The sequence below is a fragment of the Mastigoproctus giganteus genome, chromosome 6 (genome assembly GCF_048544385.1).
Source record: "Mastigoproctus giganteus isolate SK-2022 chromosome 6, ASM4854438v1, whole genome shotgun sequence".
In the NCBI taxonomy this organism is placed as follows: Eukaryota; Metazoa; Arthropoda; class Arachnida; order Uropygi; family Thelyphonidae; genus Mastigoproctus; species Mastigoproctus giganteus.
In genome coordinates, this window is record NC_143580.1 from 57,936,994 (window position 1) to 57,960,100 (window position 23,107).

Genomic DNA, 23,107 nt, shown 5'->3' on the forward strand with positions numbered 1-23,107 from the left:
CACCAAACAATCTGAAAATTTTCCAAATTTATTTATGAAGTCATACAGCTTCTGCTATGAGCAAACTTTTTGGCTGAAGGGCCACATTAGGATTCAAAAAGAAGGTGGGCTGCACGTAAAATACTATTTTTAGATATGTATTATTAGTTATCATGAAGAAATATAACATAAAAAAAATTATTCTCTAACAACCAAGAATGTAATGAGTGAATGGAACGGTTTTACATCTTTTAACATTTTTTTAATTTCGGTTTTAATTTTGTAGTTGAGATTCTTAAAACTGCTTGTAAATGTTCGTCGGTGATGCTTGATCGTAAAGAATTTTTATTTAGATTAATGATGGAAAATGTTTGTTCACATATGTAGGTTGATCCAAAAATAACCAACATTTTTCAGACAAAATCTTTAAGTTCGTCGAATTTGTCCGAATTAAGAGTATTGTAAAATTTACAGATTTCCTCATAACGGTACAATTCCCTTAAATCAGTACCACACTGCAGATTTATAATCTAAAGTTGTAGTTTACTCAGTGTACTATCAATTTCTATCGAAAATGGGTCGCGCGCTATTGCTAAACTTGTCTCAATTTTTCGGAAGTCGCCAAATCTTCGTGAAAGGTCGTCATTCAAAGCGTTGATAATTTCACAATATTTTTCAAATTTATTTTCTGGAATCTTCAGCAACTTCATGGTTGGAAAATGGTCTACCTTGTTAATCAATAAATGTCGAAGGAACAACTGGAGTTTTAATTGAAATCCATTCAAACTTTTTACCATATCATGGGCGTATAAATTTTTCCCTTGTAACACGGTGTTGAAAGTGTTTATGTGTCACAATGACCAGGGTAAATGCAAAATCACAAATCCAGTTATTATCAGTTAATTTGGGAAAGTCCATAATATTTTTCAGTTTTAAAAATAAAACGATGTAATCTTTAAGATCCCATACTCGTCGAAGAACTTTTCCTAAGCTAGCTAAGCCATCGAATTTGGCTATGATAAGGAATATCTGTGTACTCGGATTCAATATCTTGAAAAAAATTAATGAATAATCTGTTTCAGGCCCCTCGATCATATTAAATTTACTAGATTAATAATACAAGATGTGACATGTTCAACTTTTAACACATTTTTACATAATACTTGTTGATGTATAATACAATGAATTGTAATTAAATTATAATCAGGATAATTTTCATAAATTTGATCCTGAATTTTCTTTAACACTCCAACATTTTTACCTATCAAACTCGGTGCTCCATCAGTTATTAAGCTTACCATTTTGTTCCACTGTAAATTATATCTTGTTAAGCATTTTTCAACTTTTTCAAATATATCAGCTCCCGTTTTTTGGTCTTTAAGAGATTCCATTGAAAGAACTTCTTCAATAATTTCAAAATTAGAGGTACATCCACATATGAAAATTAATAACTGTGCGTATTCTTTTGGTCGTTACTTTCGCCGAGAGCTATCGAGTACCATGTTATGGATTCTAATACTGATAATAATTGCTCATTCAAATTTGTATCGATACATTCAATTCTTCTTACTACGGTTCGCTGAGATAAACTTATATTCTCAAATTTGTGTTTAATGTCAGGACATATAATTCCACAAGCTTCAATCATACATTCTTTAATATAGTTTCCATCAGAAAAAGGCTCGTTGCTTTTTGCAATTATATGAGAAATAACAAAACTTGACTCTACAGTAGCTTCTTGTTCCTTAGTTAGCCGCGTAAACACATTTTGTTGTCTAGATAAATTTTGAATCAATCCATCAGCAGTTTTCTTTCTTGCTTCCGGAGTTAAATTGGCACCATATTCGGAATGTTTGGTAGTGAAATGTCTTTTAATATTGTACTCTTTCAACACTGAGGCACTCTCAAATAGTCTCGTTATTTATGTTAGCAAAAAAATATTTTGTGTTCCACTCTTCATTGAAGACACGATGCTCTTGTTGAATTTTTCGTTTTTTTATTCATTTTTAAAAGGGCGTAAATAATATTTTTATCGCTCTGGCACCAAGATAATAACCAAAGATAACTAAATAACTGCAGGATTGACCGTCAGAGAAAACAGATTGGAACTACGGCCGATCAGCAGTCCTATCCTATTACTCCGCCACCATAGCAAAGCCATTGTCGTCATCACTGGTTGTCTGTTACCATAATTTTGCGTGGTTAGTTTATAATCGCAAATTATGCCGTTATAAAAGCGCTGGCTCGTTGGCTCGCTCCGGTTTGCGCACAATTTCAAATTCTATCTCAATTTGAATAATACAGAGATGATAAAACAATTTACAAGTCGACAAATTCTATAATGTATTACATATACAAATATATTTTTCAAAAAAGCGTCGCAAAAAGCATAAAATAAGTAAACTTTTTTCGAAAATACAATTAAAGCTCGCGGGCCGCATGCGGCCTGCGGGGCATAGTTTGCCCAGGCCTGATCTACAGCTTGCAAAATCCTAATTTTATCTGCAATTGGCAAAGCCATTCACTTTCTTCGAGCCATACCAATAAACCTACATTCTAACTAATGAAATTAACTTCTAGTCACTGTTCATTTCATTACTGCACTGCGAGAAAAGAGCGTGGGAAATCTTAACAAATGATTTCTCACGGTCAGGCTGCAAGCTCATCAATTACTTCAATATATTTGAAGCATTCTATCATTTTTAAATGCAAATATTGTAATAAAAAAGTAAAATTTCAGATTAAGAGGTAAAAATTTATGATCTTTACAGAGAAATCCTTTTATTTTCAATGTCGTTACAATTAATGTAAAATAGCATTAGATTGATGAGAAATTGGCTAGGACCAACCACATAGGGCATTGTAACATGTTGGGATGTTAAAAAAAGGGTCGCTATAAAGAGCTTGAACTGTACTATAACTATAAACTGTTCTGTTTGGAGTTAGCAGATTTTTGATTGCTGTGGAGAAACACAGTGTAGTTTTCAGAATTTACAAAAAAAAAAAAATCAGCTGGCCACCAAACAATCTGAAAATTTTCCAAATTTAATATGCTCATAGCTTCTGCTATGAGCATATTAAACATTTTAAGTTATAACACTTCATTGAATTGTATCAACACACAAATAATACTGATGGCGCAGTGTTGGTAGAATTACACTAACAATTTTGTTTAAATATAAGATAGCTTATCATACCTTTTTGTAGGAAATTTCTTCACCCAACTCTCTCACATCAAATTGATCCAGTTAATATAATATAAAAGATCTAAGTTTGTAACACAATAATTTTTTTTGTTATGTAAACCCCAAACACGAGAGGTATTAGAACCTTTAGTACTTAATACCGTGCTCGGGTTGGAGGTTGAGAAGATGAAAGAAAATATTTGTTGATATTGGACTTGAACTTCTGTAGACTGTAATTTTCAGGAAATACGTATGAAGGAAGGTTGTTTCAGAAAACGGCAGATGAATTGAATAAACGAGGAAGATGAAAAGTTGGACAGTAAATGGATGTTGGCTGGTGGCGGCACATGTTCGGACTGTTTTGAAAGAGAGAGCGGGAATTATAGACGCCAATTCAGAAGAACAGTGCCCATGGAAATATCTGTACAACAAGCATGCAGCAGAAACAGTATGTCTATGAGACAGCGAGTGGAGAGACTCTGTTAGAAATGAATTATTAGTTAATCTAACTGCCTTCTTCTGAATGGAATCAAGAAGCTTGAGAGAGGTTTTGGGAGCACCACCCCAGATGTGGGAACAATATTCCATTGTAGGGTGGGTTTGCAATTTATACAGGGTGAGCAGCTGTTTGGAAGAAAAGTAACGTCGAGAGCGAAAGAGAAAACCAAGTTTTTTATATGCAGAGGAAGCAATATTTGTAACGTGCTTGTGCCAAGAGAGATTAGAAGTCAGGGTAATTCCCAAAAGAGATATATCATTTTTGCCTAGAAATTGGAGTGTCTCTAAAGATAAGCATAGGAACAGAAGAATCCTTTTTGCAAGATATAAGACAAGAGTGAGTTTTAGAAGGGTTGAAATCAACTAAGTTGTCTCTGCCCTGCTGGAGAATTACCTGAAGATCTGCATTTAAGGAATTGGCAGAGATTTTCGAGAAGTTGAAGCTGATTGAGCAAGGCAAGGTTTCTCAAAATGGAAAGTGGAATGCAATGTGCTATCATCGGCAAAACTATGGATAGGATTTCCAGTCAATGGAAGAAGGTCATTAATATACAAGAGGAAAGGAGTGGGGGAAAGAACTGAATCTTGTGGGTCACCGGCATTAGTGTAGAAGTTAGAAGACAGAGAGCCATCTACCATCACCCTCAGTGAGTGATCGCTCACTGAGGGTGATGGTAGATGGCTCTCTGTCTTCTAGAGAGAAAACTGGATAACTAATTACAAAAAACAGATGGCAAACCATAAGATGAAAGTTTGTTTAGAAGACCTTTAGGCCAAACACGATCGAAAACCTTTGAGATATCAAGAGCAACTACTTGTGTTTCACCGAACCTTTCCATTGAATTAGTCCATAAATGGGTAACATAAGCCAGAATATCACCAGTGGATCGAAACTGATGGAATCCATACTGGCGATCGTTGATCAGATGGAAGATTTCTAGGTAGTTTAAGAGTTGGCGGTTAATGGATTTCTCCATTACTTTAGAAAGTAGAAGTAATTGCAATGGGAGGGATTTGTCACCCTTTTTAGGAACTGGCTGTATATGAGCAAATTTCCAAGCAGAAGGAAAAACACCTTTGGAATAAAAGTGAAAAAAACAGGCAGCAAAGAATAGGAGTAAGTTCAGGAGCACAGATTTTGAGACAAGTGAAGAAATACCATCAGAACCTGGAGCTTTCTTAGCATCAAGATTCATCAAAATTCTTCTGACATCCTTTTGATGGAAGACCACAGGAAACATTGAATGGAGTGTGTTGGGAATGAAGGGAGGTGTTTTTCCAAGGTCATTAATGATTTTGGAAATATTAATGAGTTGCAAATATATAAATAGCAGCATTCACTCCCAACTAAGGCTTGCTGACTGTGATGATTCAACTGAACATTGGCTTGATCTATTGATGAGGATTTACATCCTCAACATTCCAGTAAATTAAAGAAAGGATCTTACATGAGTTGGAAGAAAAATGAGATGCTAGCAGGTAAGCTTTATCCCTGGCTGAAGTGACAACAGAACCATCTGGTTTGGACAGAGGTGGGAGCAAAGATGGGCAGAAGTTGCGGCCAATAGCTTTCGCAAGAGATCAGAATGCTCGGCTACCATTAGGGCAAGAAGCAAGTTTTCTACTCTTAGCCTGTTCAAACTCTAGTTTGGACTGATCAATAACTGCTTTACAATTGTTGGGAGCTCTGGTGTAGGCAGAAAATGAAGCTGAAGAAATAGAAACAAGCCAATTACGATATGCAACGTTCTTCTCTTGAACAGTCTTAGCACATTTATTGGAAAAACAAGGTTTAGATAAAGGACGAGATTTTAAAGTGGAGTGTGGGATAAAGGATTCCATTCCTGCAAGAATAATTTCGCTGACACGATCTGAGCAAACGTTGACATCAGAAGTTTTGAAACAGTAATCCGACCAAAGAAAAGAAGAAAAGAAGTCTCGCAGGTCATCCCATTTTGCATTCTTGTAATGCCAAACAACACGAGGTTGGGAATAGCCATGAGATAAAGGCTCCATTGGAGAAGAGACAATCACCAAGTTGTGATCTGAAGTGCCTAAAGGACCTCTCACTTCGACCGTGTACCTAGAAGGGTTGTTTGTGAGAAAAAGATCAAGCGTGTTGGCTGTACGATTAGGATTGTCCGGTATTCTTGTAGGTAAATGAACAATCTGTGCAAAGTCATTAGTAATTGCAAAAGCCTCAGCATCTCGACCAGCTGGGTCGGTGTGACTAGAAAAGAGAAGCCAGCTGAAGTTGTGAGCATTAAAATCACCAAAGAAAATTACCTCACTGTTAGGAAAGTTGGACTGGAGAAAGTCAAGTTGCAAAGAGAGGAAGTCAAAGAGCTCCAAGTGATTAGTGGAGTTGGGAGAACGGTAGAGACAACAGATGAATTTGACACAATGAGGTAGAGAGATTTTAAGCCAGAGAAGATCGAAGAGAGGAGATTACAAATTACCAAGTCTCTGAAAGGGAATATCAGAACGGACATATGCACAAGTACCACCTTTGAGGCGAAAGGAATCATACAGCGAATAATTTGGGCATCTGAGATGAGCAGTAGTTGAATAAATCGATAACTGAGATTCTGTCAGAAAAAGTACATGGGGTTTGGCAGACTGCAAGTGGAAATGGACATCGTTGAGATTAGAATTGAGACCACGTATATTTGTGAAATGAATTAGGAAGTGTTTGGAACGTTTAGATCTTTTCGCAGATAAGCTTGCTCTATTAGTTTGACAATTCATGGCATATTCAATAGTAAGAAGAAGTGGGTGGGCCATGCTGTATGAAGTAATGAAATTTTTGGATATGGCATACACATCGTAAGAATATACCCAGATCCTTGGCCTCAACAATGCCCCCCCCCCCACACACACTACTCGAACTCCCTCCAGTCACTATCTGGCAGAGTGGAGGTAGCAAGATTATACACTAGCTGATCCGAAAGCCTCCTAGAGAGCTACCAATTGGTTTGGTCTAGTGTACTAACTAGCGGCCTGCCTGCAAACACAGTTTTAGAGCTGTAATATCCATATTAAAAGATCGTTAATTTATATGGTTTTTAAAAAATTAATCTTGTCTTCAATTCCCAATGTCTACTTACTGCTACCAAGGAAGAGCAAAGCGTAGCCAATGTACATCAATCTACCCCAAACTAAACCCATCAGCAATGATAGACTAGAAACAGAAGACAACTGTCAAACTATATTAAAATATTTTAGACTAGACTTCTTTATACATGACCAAGTTATTTCAGTTATGAACTGTGCTCACAAGAAGTAAAGTGACAAATTTAACAATATCCATTCTCTTATAATTTAAAATTAGTGCACCGCGACAAGATTATTTTCATTAACCAATCTGAATTGCACTTTAACACATGCACGTAAAGGTCCACGAGTCTGAAATGGTGTATGTTCTCTACACATTTATAGAATTAGTTTAATTTCATTTTAAGTGTTTCGGCTATTAAGAGTTTTGTATTCATTCTGTATATTAATTACTTTAGCCTCATTAAAAAGAAAAACATGGTTCTCCTGGATGGCGTGAAAGGAAAGTTCGGATGCACCTGTCCTTTTCGCCCTCACAGATGTCTGGTGTTGTTGTAAATGCATCAAAAGATACTTTTGGGTAGAACCGATGTAAAAGGAGTTGCATTCCCCACAAGCAATGTTATAGACTATGCTGGTTTGCTCCATGTTAGAGACTGAGGTTGATTTCCTCGCCCTCAATATTGTCTGGAGTTTACTTATTGGTTGTGCAACTATTTTGAATTTTGTATTTTTAAAAATGTTAATAAACTGTTCATACCATTGTTGTACATAAGAAATTTTAATAAAATATTTATATGTAGTGTTCTTACTAAGCAGAACCAATTTGGATTTTTGTTTCACCTGTCACTGAATGTTCCTAATTATACCTAGTGTATATCCCTTGTTTAAAAATCTTGTTGTAGGTTTCCTGAGTTCATCATTGAGAGTTTCTTGTGTAGAACTATATCTGTAAGCATTATAAAATTGGTTAAAAATGATACTCCTTTTATATGTAAAAGGGTGGTAGCTTGAACAATGCAAAAATTTCCCTGTATTAGTAGGTTTACGGTATATTTTAAAGTGGATGTCATCATTGATCCTTGTTAACATAAAGTTAAGAAAATTTATTATCGCATTACAAACTTAGTTCTTTTATATTATATTAACCGGAACAATTCGATGTGAGCGTCGGGTGAAGGAATTTCCTACAAACAGGTATGATAAGCTACCTTATATTTAAACAATATTACTTTATAAGTAGGAAGAATTGGGCTTCATTACTCTTATAATTTGAAATCTTAAACTAACAATTTTTACCATATGTATAAAATACAGTAAAGTTTGCTGTAAACATTGTGATGCATTACTGATTAGTTCATCACTCACTCTCACAAACATCAACCTTCTTTGATGTTCATGACATATAGTCTCTATATACATCTCTTATTGGTCTTATAATTGTGACTGACAAGGAAGGCTGCCTTACTAATTTATTAACAGGGAAGGGTGGTGTTGTACATAAGGAATTTTAATAAAATATTTATATGTAGTGTTCTTACTAAGCAGAACCAATTTGGATTTTTGTTTCACCTATCACTGAATCTTCCTAATTATACCTAGGGTATATACCCTGTTTAAAAATCTTGTTGTAAGTTGGCTCATATTTCTAGACTCTGGGCAAAATGAGTTAGACGAGTTGCCATTCTGCATATTTTTCTTTGAAAATAAATTTTTAACGATATTAGTTTTTAACAAATTTTAAGTTCCGCTATTATTTTTATTTCTTTCTAAACTGAGAGAAAGGGTATTATCCCTGGGCCATACTGTATGCATTATATTGAAAATAAAAATCTGCAAAATAAAGTGTTTTGTTTTTGTTTTTTTTTTTAAATGCCTAACTGAATAACATAGCAAAGTCACGTGTTTATTACATCTGTATTTGTTAATGAAAATAAGAAATTTATAGAATATTTAAAAAAATCTAATTTTAATGTAATTTTATTATTTTATTATTATTTTACTGCACAAATATGAAGAAACTATGTTATCCAGATTAGCAAGTGCATAATCCCACTGCCTCTACTCTGCCAGCTAGTGATGGGAGAGTAGAGGCAGTGGGATCTTCACTAACATTTCCCAGATTTGCTCTGAAAAAATCCAGTTGAGAAGACAAGTAATAGAGCTTGACTGAAATTCAAACTCCCATTTTTCCATAATTTTCAATCAACTTATCAACCAGTTCTTTGTAATTTTCACTCTAAATGTTACCAAGGCAAAATAATTTTCAAGAATTTCACTCAGCATCAGTCATCTTCAGTTCTTATGAAGTCAAGATTTGCTTAACTTATGGATCAATAAATATGCAACCTTTCACTTTTGCATTAGTCAATTTTGTAAACATAGATTGTACATGCCTGAAGGTGTCACCTTGAGGATCAAATGCTGTAACATATTGTTTGACCAGTCTCAGCTTGATATGGAGTGACAGAAGCAAAATTTTAAAACTTGGAACCATGAGACTGTTTAATTCATTGTGAGTATAGGATGTAACTCAATTCTGGAGACCATTCTCCTCTTTTGTAGTGCAAATCTACTACTCTGCTGTCCCAGAGACAAAGAAAGCAAAAGAATTTAGTGAAACCTACTTGCAAGCCCAGAAGAATCCTAGCATCTTGTACCTCCCCCACACAACTGTCCCCTTTATATTGCCAATATGTGATCTTCTTTAACACATTTTCCACATACTATAATCTTTAATAAGAAGAGTATCCAACAGATATTGATGGATGTATATTTCCAATGCGAAGCAATCAAGATGAAAATATGCCACTCTTCTGGATTATCATCAATACCATTTTTTTTTTTTTGTGAAAACCCCAAACATGAAAGTTGTTGTTATTTGGTTTTTAGGAGCATTAGCAACTACGGCCATATTGCTCTGGGATATGCGGTGGTCATTCCCTGACCTTTCCACATCCTCCGTATTTGGTGGCGACGGGCTCGAACCCCGGTCTAATTAAGAAGCGTGTGCTACGCACTGCTGCTGCTCCTTCCCACCTGGCTACGGAGGCGCCCAAACATGAAAGGTATTAGAACCTACAGTACTGTAGTATTAGAATCTATAGCACTAACATAAAACCAATCAAATCAAAATCAAATCGAAACAGCCCAGGGAAAATGTGAATAAATTGTTTTTTTTTCTATACATGGAAGCCTTGCAGCTTGGATCCACTCTTTTAAATGAAATGACAGGAACTTTGCAGTGGATTTGGTTAGACCCTAATACCTCACCCAATTCTTGCTAATCAGTGTAATATGGTACTTTACAACAATGACCAATTACCCATAAGATTCATCATATAGTTTTGAAGACTTCTCTGGAAGGTAGATTGGGAACTGACAGGTCTTCACGGTGTGGAACCAAACCAATAGAGGATCATACATTGGAATACATTATAGCTATCAGATCTACATACTTTTAAACTTCCAAAAGTAGCGGTTGTCATGATGGTTTGTGGGTTTTCTCCAAATTCAAGGTATAGCAAAATACATCTATGACTGCCACAAAACATCCTTCTAATGTTAATCTGCAACTACCACAGCAAAAATAAGGTGCCTGTTTCAGATATATACATTCTGTAACTTTGAAATTATAGTACCCTGAAGGAACATGAATACTAAGAGGATACTTAGAATAATGATAGCCAAGGAACAAGATAAAAGTTGCAGACAGTAATGTTTGTGTGTGAATATATTAAATGACACAAAGTTATGCTTACAACAGACAGATCAATATGATGAAAATCCACCATGGTTGGAGATACACTGAGCTAAGAGGATCTTAGCTATTTTGCACCAAGCCTCTTGCACCTAGTCCTGCAGAACATCTGTGTTCAGTGCTGGCTGTGGATGCCTCCGTAGATGACATCTATTCATGGCCCGAACATGTCTGATGTGGAAGAAATCCATCACAGTAAGTCCACCACAAAACCACTTAGAGGAAACCCCTGCATTATATGTTCAGGTTTTGTTGTGCTGAAAAATGGCACAACCAAAGGAAAGAGCAACAGGTTACAGAATCTCAATGACCTAGTGGCAGGCAGTCAGACTGCCATTGAAGAACAACAATGACCAATTACCCAAACTGATCACTCCTTGCACCATAACACCAGCAGGGCATGCAGTATGGCATTCAACAATGGCTCTAGGATCACTGCATTTAACCATGGCTTGGCCAAACATGTACATGACGATCATCAGGACTTAAGCAGAAGAGGGATTCATCACTGAAGACTGCTCAATGCCATTCTGTCTCCCCAGTGGTCTATGCACAGCACCATTCCAGATGCTATTGACGATGGGCATTGGTCAGGGTAATCGAGGCAATGAAGTAATCTATGCAAGGCAGCACCAGTTGGCCAGTCAGCATGCAATAGTTCAATGGGGGACACCCAAATAATGTCACAGCTTGTCATATGGTAGCACGCATGGCTATAGGTCTGGTGTACACCTGTCGATGGATAAGATGATTCTCCATCCTATAGTTCTCTGTCGTGCTCCACTATCCATTTGACAAGTAGTCGTACCTTCCCGCAATGCACAGATGTTGCCAAAATCTGTGCAATGTAGTATCGTCATGCCCACATTTTCTGCTACATGACGAAGCGATCATTCAGACTCTTGAAGGCCTATAACTTGCACTCTGTCCAAGTTGCTGATATCAGAGCCGAATATGAAGTCTCGGCATTCTCTACAACCTCCTTGCACTCAGATGTCTGTTAAGTCTGTTCCTGCAAGAGAGTTAACTGCATCATACAAACGCTGAACTCCACAACTCTACAATCTCTACATTCACTTTTATATCAGCCAAAGCTTCCACCCAACTGGTCCCATATATCTCTATGCAACTCCTCTGTCTGCTGATTTGCATGCACTTCTGACCATTTCTTCTGGGTGCTGCAGTTTCGATGTTACAGAGTATAATCCACAAACATAACAAAACAAGATGGAGACAAATTATACGAATACCAAAGGCTCTTGAATGATCTTCATATTAAAAAAAAAAAATGGCTTAAAATACAAAAAGCAATGTCTTGTCCTTTATCTAAGAAAGTACACAGCAGCTGAGCATACAAAATATAAAATGAGGAATGCTTTTCAGTGGTTCAGACTACTGTTTAGATTTTAAAAATAGAAAATAAAAGAATAAATAAAAATATAAGTTATAATATATTTAAGCAATACTATTAATAAAATTCTGTTACAATAAATACTGTTTCAACAAAAATATTTGCAGGTCCTAGATGACTTTCTTTATCAGTGCTTTTCACAAGGCTAGTTTGAACAAGAGTTTGACAAAAATCAAATAAAGGAATTATATTCAAAGGCAACCTATTCTATGCATAAAATATACAGGGTGTTTTAAAATTATGTATACACACTAAAAATTTGTATTTAATGAACAATATGCACTAATTTAATTTTCTTAAACTCATTTTGTAGCTTAAAAATAGACAATTTTTTTACAATAATTTAATTTTTGTTTTATTTTATAAATAACTAAAATGATGGAGAGTACCCAATTAAATTTTGAAGAAAGAAAGGCAATTATAAAATGATATTGGAAATATGAAAATGTCAATGAAGTTCAGCGTGCTTGGAAATCACGATACTGAACAAAAGCACCCACACATTTAACAATTACTCGTTTGCAGGGTAAATTTGAGGAGCAATGGAACCATTCAGAATATCAACACCTTAGCATGAGGCAAGGAAGAGGACGTCAAGAAGTAATGAAAACATTGAAGCTATAAGAAATGCAATCTTGTGTATCCCAAGAAAACCAACAAGACGGTGTTCACAAGAGCTAGGTTTAAACCATACAAGTGTTTTTAGAATGATGAAGGAATTAATAATTGCACACGGCTGTGCATGATTATCTTGACAATGAATTTCATGATCAATGGATAAGTTGTTGAGGGAATGCTTTTGAATACCCTGCAAGGTTGCCAGATCTCACCCTTTTAGATTTTTTTGCTTGGGGATACTTGAAAAATCAGGTTTACAGTCACAAATGGCAAACATTGAAGGAATTGTGGATGAAAATTCAACAAGAAGTAGAAAACATTTCACCTGATTTGTGAATTTCAGTATGTAGGTCTGTTGAAGATAGGTGCTGCTCATGCATTAATGCTGAAGGAGGGCATTTTGAACAATTAAAGTAAAGTTTTATTGTTTTAAAAAAAAAATTAATGTTTTTTGTCTTCAAAACATCAAAAAAAATTTACATTTGTATATATTGTTCATTAAATATAAATCTTTAAAGTGTGCATACATAACACCCTGTATTAGTTTACAATTGAAATAAGAATTTTATGTGAAAATTATCAAAGACTGAGTACCATATTATAAATACAACTATGAAAGCTGTTGTAGTAAGGTCTTAGGAGCATTAGCGATAAGGCCATATTGTTCCATGTATATTCTGTAAATTGTGTGTGTTCTGAGGTTGAATTTTTGTTTTGTGGGATGAAAAACCCAAATTTCTGGGAGAAGAACCATGCTACCCTCCCCTGAGACCAACTAACTCAGCCACTTAGTGAAAAAGGCCTGTAAAAATTCCTCACATCATCGACGGGGCTCAAACTCAGGTCTTTTTCACCTGGTGTGGGGAGGATGCAGATCCCACCAACAGTGCTACCCATGAGGGTAACTATGAAAGCATTTATTTGAAAGGGGACGGTATAATAGATGTGGAAAAAAATTTCAATATCAACATACCCCCACAACATTTTTTCCATTTTGAATGATTATGCTCAAATCCATCCCACCCCACACATTCCCCTTAAGTTGGTTTGACATATTGGCAGCTTTTTCTAAATAAAATTTTAAAAATGTTCAAATAATAAAAAAAAGAGATAAATAGCAGATTATAATGAAAGAAGTTTAATGTTTCCAAGATTTACTGTCTGTTGTTCTAGAAACATTCTTATAAACAGTTCATCTATTCGGCAAAAAAGCATTATCGTTAGTAACTTATTAGATATAGTTAGTAAATGAAAGATCAACAAGGCAAGAGCAAGTACATGCGTCCCGCTCTGCGGCTTCAGAATTGGCTTTCTGTGCTATTAGTGAGGACCATAAGTTTTTATTTAATGATGCTAAAATTATTAATGTCCAACATAACTATACAAAATTATTATTAGCTGAAATGCTGACAATTAAATTAACTTGTAATTTGATTAACATATGATGCACCTACCCTATTTCAGATTCCTGGTCTTTTATGGGCATGCTCTATGACAGCAAATAATCTCTCATACATAAATTCAACAATTCATTTTAAGTTTACTATCCTGTGATCACAACTAAGGTCAAAAAGTAAATAAGTTCTTAGAATTTTCAGATGCTATTTGTATTAATTTTTAATTTATAGACACACAATGTCTTCTCTCACTCGTCATTTGTTGGGGTTCTGATGTATTTTGGTGAGGGGTTTAGAGCTCTTGGACCACGGATGCCGGGTACATTGCCGAGGTTAGAATTCATTTTGTTATTTTAATATTCGTTTAGATTCCAGGAGAGTGTTAGTGAAGAAACATCCTACATGCATATATTTAGGTAATTCCTCTCATTATTTTGAAAATTAATAATTTATTTAATTTTGTGTAATCTGAAACCACACATTTGACTGCACTAGTTGATTGCTGGAACAGACTTCCATCTGTTGTTGTGGAAGTTGACAGCTTAAATAAATTTAAGGCTGAACTAGACAAACGTTTGGAGTGACTGGATGGGCAAAATGGGAAGTTTTTTTTTGGCTGATGCTGTATGTATAAGCTTGTTTTCTTGCATCATATGCCTCAACTAATGCTAAAGATGAATTTTTGTTTATTAATGCACAAAAAAGTTTAAATGTTAAAACAAAAATTAATATGTGAAAATTCATGACAAGTTGGAGCTACAGTACCATATTTAATAGTAGAATTGGCAATTAATGGATGGAAGAAAGCTTATATATATATATATGTCAGGAACACACACACACACACACACACACACACACACACACACACACACACACACACACACACACACACACACACACTGCCCATCTTCATAATACCAGATGAAAGTTCATTCCAACACTCAGTCTCTGGGTGAAGGAACAAATTTGCACATATCTATCCCAATCATCCTTTTTAATTAAAATTTTTTATATCATCCCTTATGTGTGCCATCCAAGCATAGTTAGCATCCTAACTATGCCATCCAAGCATAGTTAGGATGCTATCTGCATTTAATTTACTTAATCTATTTAAGGACTTATCACTTCAATCAGGTTTCCTGCTTGGTGCCTAGTTTCCAGATGATGTAAAAACTGGTCTTTTATGCTAAGCGTACCATTTTGTGTCCTAGACTAATCTTGTTGTCTTTTCCGTACCTGTTCCAAAGAATCTATATTCTTCCTAAAATGAAGTCATGCTTCCAGACAGGGAAGTTATAAAAGATGTGGAAAAAAACTGATAAAAGTTGTTATTAAAAGCTGTGTAAGTTAAAAAAAAAAAGTGGGGGGGGGGGGGGGGGGAACACAACTGCTTATGTCAGATGGCACGGTTATCCCCACCCACAACTGGTCTTTTTCTTTCTCCATTTCTTAATATGCGATTTGTTAAAATTTTATATGGTAAAGAGTTCCTTATTAATGAGGTTTCATAAATGATAATCTTAACAAATATTTTGGTTCATGAATTTCAATAAATAATGATTCTTTCAAAATAATTTGCAGTGATAATCATTACATTTTGGTACAACAAAATGATAGTTGCACCTGTGAAGTTCACCATAATGAGATTTTACTATATATTAGAATGAATTTTTTTATACGATAAATAAAAGAAAAATATATAATATATTCTAAAATTTTTTAATAAAATTATGCACAATATTTTTGCTGACCTTGAGGCACTAGGAGAACGTGCTGCTTCCCGCTTTTCTGGCCTTATTACAGTCCATTCTGGTGAAGCTTCTCTTCGCCTGCGTGGCATTCCATACCTATCTTCATCCATTACTAAAAAAAATTTGGATGGATTCAGCAATAAAATTTCACTGTAGAGAATGACTAAAAACAGAAAAACAACAATATGATGCAACATCTATGTAAGAGGTTTCAAGTCATTTTGAAATTGTAGTTATTATGCACAGTACTTGGCACTATATCAGGACCACAGAAATTTGGATCTACACAAAAGTATACAAACTGAACAGGTGAAATTGTGTATGATGTGTAAATAAAAGAGTTACACAGTATGTGATCTGATTAGTGCCCAAATCAGATCAATGGAAATGCAGAACAAAAAAGGATTTCACAGACTTCCAAAAAGGTATTACTGTTGGTGTGTGGCAGGACACACACCAACAGTGTGTCCTGCCACACACACACACACACACACACACACACACACACACACACACACACACACACACACACACACACACACACACACACACACACACAGTAATACTCGAAAAGTGCTGTACTCTGCACTTGTTGAGTCTAATCTAGTTCTATTTGAATCTTTAACAAATGGGAACAATGCCTAGACGATATCTGTGAACAGATGTAACTGCAGCAAAAAAATGTAAGGTGATGAAGTGATGTCTTTAACAACTGGGATGGATTTTCAAGCATAGTCACAGTCAAACAGCAGAAATTTAAAATCTGTGTTTAATGTGGAAATATCACATGGCATCAGTAGCTGCACCACATGAAGAACCTTACAAAGAATGCACAATGGGAACTGGAGAGTCCTCCATGGAAGAAAGTGATCCCAGACATCAACTGGAAAATATGGCTGCATTGGTGCCAGAAATACAAAGGTGATGGATGCAGGAGAAGTGGGGCAAGTCACATGGTGCAAGCAGTACCAATTTACACCTTCTGGCAATGATGGATGAGGGCACAGAGAATCATACAAACTGCTAGAATAGGTACAATGGTGTGGGTGGTTTCATGGCATACTCTTAGTCACTTGATCCCAGTGGAGGGCACTGTATATCACATGCAGATCATGTAAACATGCAGCATTGCATGTTTACCCCTGTGAACAGGGATGATAATGCAACCACCTGTTGCATTATCAAAATGTACAAAAGAGTGGTTTTGGGGAACATGAGCAAGATTTCAAGTATGTGCCTTGGCTAGCCCCATTCTTGGATCCCAAACCCAGTGAGCATTTGCTGGGTTTGGGATCCAAGGAATGTTTCTCATCTCAAAATTCCCTCATCTACATCAAATCAGATCAGATCAATGGTAAAGAGTAGCTTTGTTACACAAAGGGTCCACTATTTCTTATGTTACTTTAACACCTTTTTGTTTATTAATGCACAAAAAGTTTAAATGTTAAAACAAAAATTAATATGTGAAAATTCATGATAGTTGGAGCTACAAAATAACTGGTTGAGGGCAGCCAGATAAAATTAGATTACACTTACAAGTTAAGTGTGCTGAGTTTTTCAAAGTCTGGTTATTTGGTAGAGTGAAACCCAACGCTTACAACTTGATAACAATGGAGCTTCAGTATATCTGAGTATATCCCAGCTCATGCTACACAGTACATGTAGTGCATGAGCTGGGTATACAAAAGTAATTTCTGTACTGATTTGGGATTTTCTTAAAAATGTAACTATCATCAAGGGTAAAGGCAGTAGCGGATTAAGGTCGGTTGAGGCCCCGGGCGCAGAAGAAAATATTGGGCCCCTTAAAAAAAAGAGACAGGGAAAATAAAAATACATGTTAACCATTTTTTTAAATAAATAAAAAATATTATGTACTATTAATGTTTTATTTCCAATAAAATTTGAATATAATATATGTATAATATAATTAATAATAAAATAAATAAAATAAATTGCAGCCATTATCAACCCACTGCAGGATGGAAGCCTCCTCAACAATTCATGCTGAGGGAAATGGACCATAATCTGCCACGCTGGTCCAGTGCGGGTTGGCAGATCGACCGTATTCAGTAGTCAGGGGCTTGAACCCCGGTCTAACTCAAAGAGCGTGTGCTACTGTACTCCGCTCCTGACCACTCGGCATAATAATCACAAAGTTTTGAACTAATAGTTGAACATATTAGTTCAACTAATTTGTTGGGGTTTTGCGTGGGCCCTTCAGAAGTCGGGGCGCAGGGCGCGCGCCCGCCGTTAAATCCGCCTCTGGGTAAAGGGAAGTGTTTTTGCTGAGACCACTGAATACAGTGGTCTCAGACAGTTTTTAAATTTTATACAGTGGGGCCAACTGATGACGTTATCAACAGCAAATTATAAATGGGAAGCATTCAAGGAAGTAATCTTGGCAGCTACTAGGCTTTTCATACCAACTAAGAAATACAGTTCAAGGTTTAGGCCTAAATGGATATCAGGTGAACTAATGAGACTCGTGGTAGAGAAGAAAAATGCATGGGATGCATATAAATTATCAAGCGACACAGAAGCCTATGGTAGATATAAATTAGACTGTAATCAAGTCACAAAGGAGGTTAGGCAAATGAAGGAAGATTACGAGAAATCATTGGCAAAGAGAGAGGGAAAAAAAAAAAGCAGGGGATAAATCAAATTGTTCCACTTGATATCAATATATAAAGTGTTGATGATCTTGCCCAGGTTGCTGACACACAATGAATATTCTGCATCTAAATTCACACACGAAGAATTCCTTAGGAAAGGGGATGCCAGAAGTTTATCAAACTCTAACAGAGCTAAATGATTTTGTAATAACTGAAAGTAAAGTGGAGAAGAAATTGTTGAAGTTAAACATAAGAAAGGCACCTGGGGAGCATGGGATATATTCAATTATATTAAGGGAGGCAGCAAAGTAAGCAAACCCTTAGCCATAATTATGAAAGCATCCATGGATTCAGGGGAGGTCCCTGTGTACCAGAGACATACAAATATATCTCCAATTCATAAAAGGAGTTCAAAGGGTGATACAAGTCATTAGAGATCTGTTAGTTTAACTTCTGTTCAAGGGAAACTAATGGAGTCATTGGTTAAAGAAGTAATTTAGGATTATCTAGAGAGGGCTGCAATTATACTTCAGACAGAATGGGTTTGTTAAGGGGAAATTTTGTCTGACCAATTTGATTGGATACTAAGATATAGTAACAAAGAAACTGGATGCAAAAAAATAATTTTTCATATCATATACTTGGATTTCAGGAAAGTTTTTGATACTGTTTCACACAAAATACCTGTTGTTGTACAAATTGGAGCAGTGTGGCAATAAGAGCAAAGTTGCTATTATGGATAAAGGGATGGTTGAGTGGGAGAAGACAAAGTGGTTATCAATGGACACTGCTCTTCATGGACTAATGTTATCAGTAAAATCCCCCAGGTTTCAGTGCTGGGTCCACTGCTGTTTTCTGTATTCATTAATGATACTGATAAAGGTACATCAGGCTTAAGATACAAGTTTTCAAATGATACAAAGATTGGAATGGTGGTTAATGACAGGAATGACAGTATGCTACTGAAACAGGATCAGATGGCAGATGGGCTGAGAAATGGCAATTGAAGTTTAACATTAACAAATGCACAGTAGATGGTTAGCAGTAATCTCAGATTAACATACCAACTGTGTGGTACTAGACTCAGATTAGTGGAAAATGAAAAAGACCTGGGGGTAATTGTGCAGTCAGATGTTCTCTGAGCAGTGGAGAGATGCTGCCAGGACAGCTCATAGAGTTTTGTCAGTGATATACAGGAATTTTGCTAGAAGCGATAAAGAGGTGATTATCCCTTTGTATAAAATAATTGTCAGGCCATACTTGAGTACTGCATACAGGTCTAGAGGCCTATTTTTATGAAGGATGTAGAGTTGCTGGAATGAGTATAGAGAAGGGAAACGAGTTTGGTGAAGGGAACAAAGGGGTGCTCTTACCAAGAAAGGTCTCAGTTCTGCAAATTTTAGCATCAGGAGACTAGGCACCTGAGAGGTGATCTGATTGATGAGTTTAAGACTTTGCATGGAATGAGCAAGCTCATTGCTGATGGGATTCTTCCTCTCGCTCAGACTATAAACACAAAGGGACCATAAATTGAACCTGAGGAAGGATGGTGCAGAAGTTTGGCTTTAGGCAGTGGGTGGTTGACTGCTGGAACACACTTCCATCTGCTATTATGAAATTGGATAGTTTGAATAAATTCAAACAAGAACTAGACAAACTATTGGAGGGGATGGACAGGTGATGTGGGAAGTTTTCTTTTCTTTTTGGTTGATGCTGTATAATACGCTTGCTTTCTTGCGTCATTTGCCACTGCTAATGCTCTAGTGCTACACATAATAAGTGTACTGGAGATAACTGCCCTGGGGGGATAGCAGGGATGGAGGAGCACCTCCCCTCAACACTAGGCAAAGGTAAATGATAGATGACTCTTGTTACCATATGCACTAAATTACCATATTTAATGAAGGCCTGAAGTAGACAAAAGACATTTGACATTAAAACAATACCAAACAGGATTATTTACATGATTTATATTTCTATATTTATTTAGATTTTTCAGTGTCATTTGAAAATGTGTCACCGAAATTATTCCGTGAAACATTTTGAGAATAAAAGGATTAAATCCCTAAGAAGATAATCCTTTAGCCCTCATTCAACCCTTAAGTATTACTGTTTCTTCAACAAATGTGCAAGAGCTATTTTGAAGACAAAAAGAGCATATTGCAAATAGCTTGCAAAAATCTCCAGATTCATTTTCTCAATGCAATAAAGTTTGCAACAACTGTAAATAAGTTATTAAAAAATCCACAGTCGATTTTGAAAAGTCCAAGAAACTTGTATCTTGTTCAAATAGCAGTCAGGCATTCTGGTTTCTTGCAAAGACCATTAACTACAACTTCTGTCCTTCAGTTCCACCTCTTTTTAAGTGTTGATGGTTATACTGTTTATTCGCCTAAAGATAAAGCTGACCTACTAGCATCTTATTTTATTCTAATTCCTTTATAGTTAATCCAGATAAATCCCCGTCTTATATATCAAATGCCTTGGTCAATTCCCATGATTTTTTAACAGAAGAATCATGATAATCTTGATGATATCAAGATTATCATGATCTTCAGCAATCCCCATGTCCTGATGGCATTTCTACATTTGTCCTTAAAATTAATGCTCTAAAAGAGATGGTTCCTGCTTTGTGTTGCCTTCTATCAATGTTTCATTGTAGTGGCATTTTTTCTACTGCATGCAGATTTATCCATATTTCTCAGAACCTCTGCTAATTACTCTCTTATCTCAACTTTTTCTAATGTAATGGAGAAATTCATTGCACAGCTTCTGTTAGTGTCAAACCACACTCAGCTTGACTAAGTGCAACTCATCTGTCGAAATATTCTAAGGAAAAGTTGGAAAAACTCAAGCAGTTTCTCTAACCAATTCAAAGTTTCAATCAGGTTTTTGGCAAACAGACATTCTCATTGAGCTTCCAACTTATGATCTACAATCTGATTTTTGCAACTGGGTAGCAAATTTTCTCTCTGATTATAAATACTGTAATAGCATATGCCTTTTTACCTTTCAACTTTACAGCTAATGTGTGTGCATCACAAGTTTCAGTTCCTTTACCTGCCTTAAAATAAAATTTACAGTTTGTATCAACTGCATAAAAACTCTTTCAGAGTTTGAGCCACCTGTGTGCTGCTAAATGCTTATTGTGAATAAAATTATTGTGTAATCATCATTTCATATTTGGCCACTTCATTTATTTTTGCTGTTCCACCTGAATGCTTGATTCCCATCTATACACAGACTACCACAATACTTCAATTTATCCATTCAATGTAGCCCAATAATTCTATTCATATCATTACTTTCAACATCAGTAAAGCACATTTAGCATGGCAGTATGGATTATGTAAGCCAAATCAGTTAACTTTGCTCACCTGAATTACAAACCACTCTGATTTGTTGGATCAAGTGGTATTCAGTGTCTGTTTAAATTCATAAATTTGGTATGTAAGCATAATGTAGGAACAAGGGAGATTTTCATCTTTTTCCTCAAACCTTCTGGTGCACACTTCAACTAAACAGAGCAATGAATTCTTCAGCAACTGAATACAGCAATACCCTGCATAGCACTGATAATTGGTTTTAATCGAATGCATACCAGAGAAACAGTCTATAAACAAATTATAATAAATCTATAAACAATTTGCACTTGATAGCCAATTAAAAAGATTTGAAATAAAAAAATATTGCAAATTTTTTTTTTAATGAAAAGGTAACATCATGAGAGACGAGAAAAGAGTTTAAAAAAAGGCAGTTGTTTATTTAGGTATTTCAATAATGAAGTCTGGTGAAGTCGTCTCTTCTTTTTCTTGGCTTTCAAGTCTTTGTAGCAACGAATCCCATCTTATAAAATTTGCTGAATCTTGATGCTATGTTCAACATTCGGATCTCCATTCATAATCACCTCACAGGCCATTCATAATGGCCTGTGAATGGTCAACCCCCCCAAAAAACTTTCTCTAATCTTCTGTTGAAAATACTTTTGGTGCCACTTCAGAATTGTTTTCCTCTTCTTCATATGCAGTTTGCATATGAAGGAGAGTTAACTTTGATTTCAAGGAGAGTTGCACCATCTAAGTCACTTGCATGTGAGTCAATGCAGTCCCATACATTGACAGCGTCCAAAATTTTGAATCCCAAGTCTTTTCCGATCTTCAAAATGTCTTCGGCAGTTTTCTGAACTTGCAATTCAAAACCAGAGAAATCATTTACAAAATAGGGAAAAACATGCTGCCAAAAGAATGCATGTTGTTGGCAGTGATTTCTAGCCAAGATTCAGATATATTTTCGATCGTATTTAAAGGGGTAAAAAAAAAATGTGAAATGAAAAGTTTGAAAAGCTGTCACATCTTCTCAAAAACAAGATGAAATTAAGAATACTGAACACTGTTGCATGTTGCAGCTGACTGCCCGAGGGGAGCTACTGTCACATGCGCATATGAGACAACAGTCGGCAATGCAGCATATATATATAGAGTATGTGTCTAGGCTATTCAATGAGTTTTAATATGTACAGTAAATTTTCAACTTAAACTTAACTGAAAATCCTGTTATAGTGAAACCCATGCAATTTGAAGCAGTGAGGTACTGCTGTATATACTGGTCCTTGAGGTTGTCACAGAATTCTCACAGATATGCCAGACAAGCTGTACTTGCTACCTTGGTGTCTAAAATGCTGATGGAACTGATATTCGGGTGATATTCAAGTCAAGTGAACCCAATTTTGGTGAAATCCAGATGGTCTGTGTCAGCCAAATCCTCTGCTTGCACCTTCACAATGGTGGGACTGTTAGTAATCCTGTTTTTTTTTTTTTTTTAGGAGCATTAGCAGCTAAG

The 23,107-nt window shown here is 35.9% G+C and overlaps 1 protein-coding gene across 1 annotated transcript in view; it reads right to left on the reverse strand.

Annotated features, from left to right (window-relative positions):
* LOC150084316 (uncharacterized) overlaps window positions 1-23,107 on the reverse strand; it is a 333,113-nt gene that overhangs the window by 143,225 nt on the left and 166,781 nt on the right. The window contains exon 12 of the mRNA XM_090376182.1: window positions 15,657-15,768. Coding sequence (XP_090232308.1) covers window positions 15,657-15,768 — 112 coding nt within the window. The remainder of the gene's footprint in view (window positions 1-15,656; window positions 15,769-23,107) is intronic.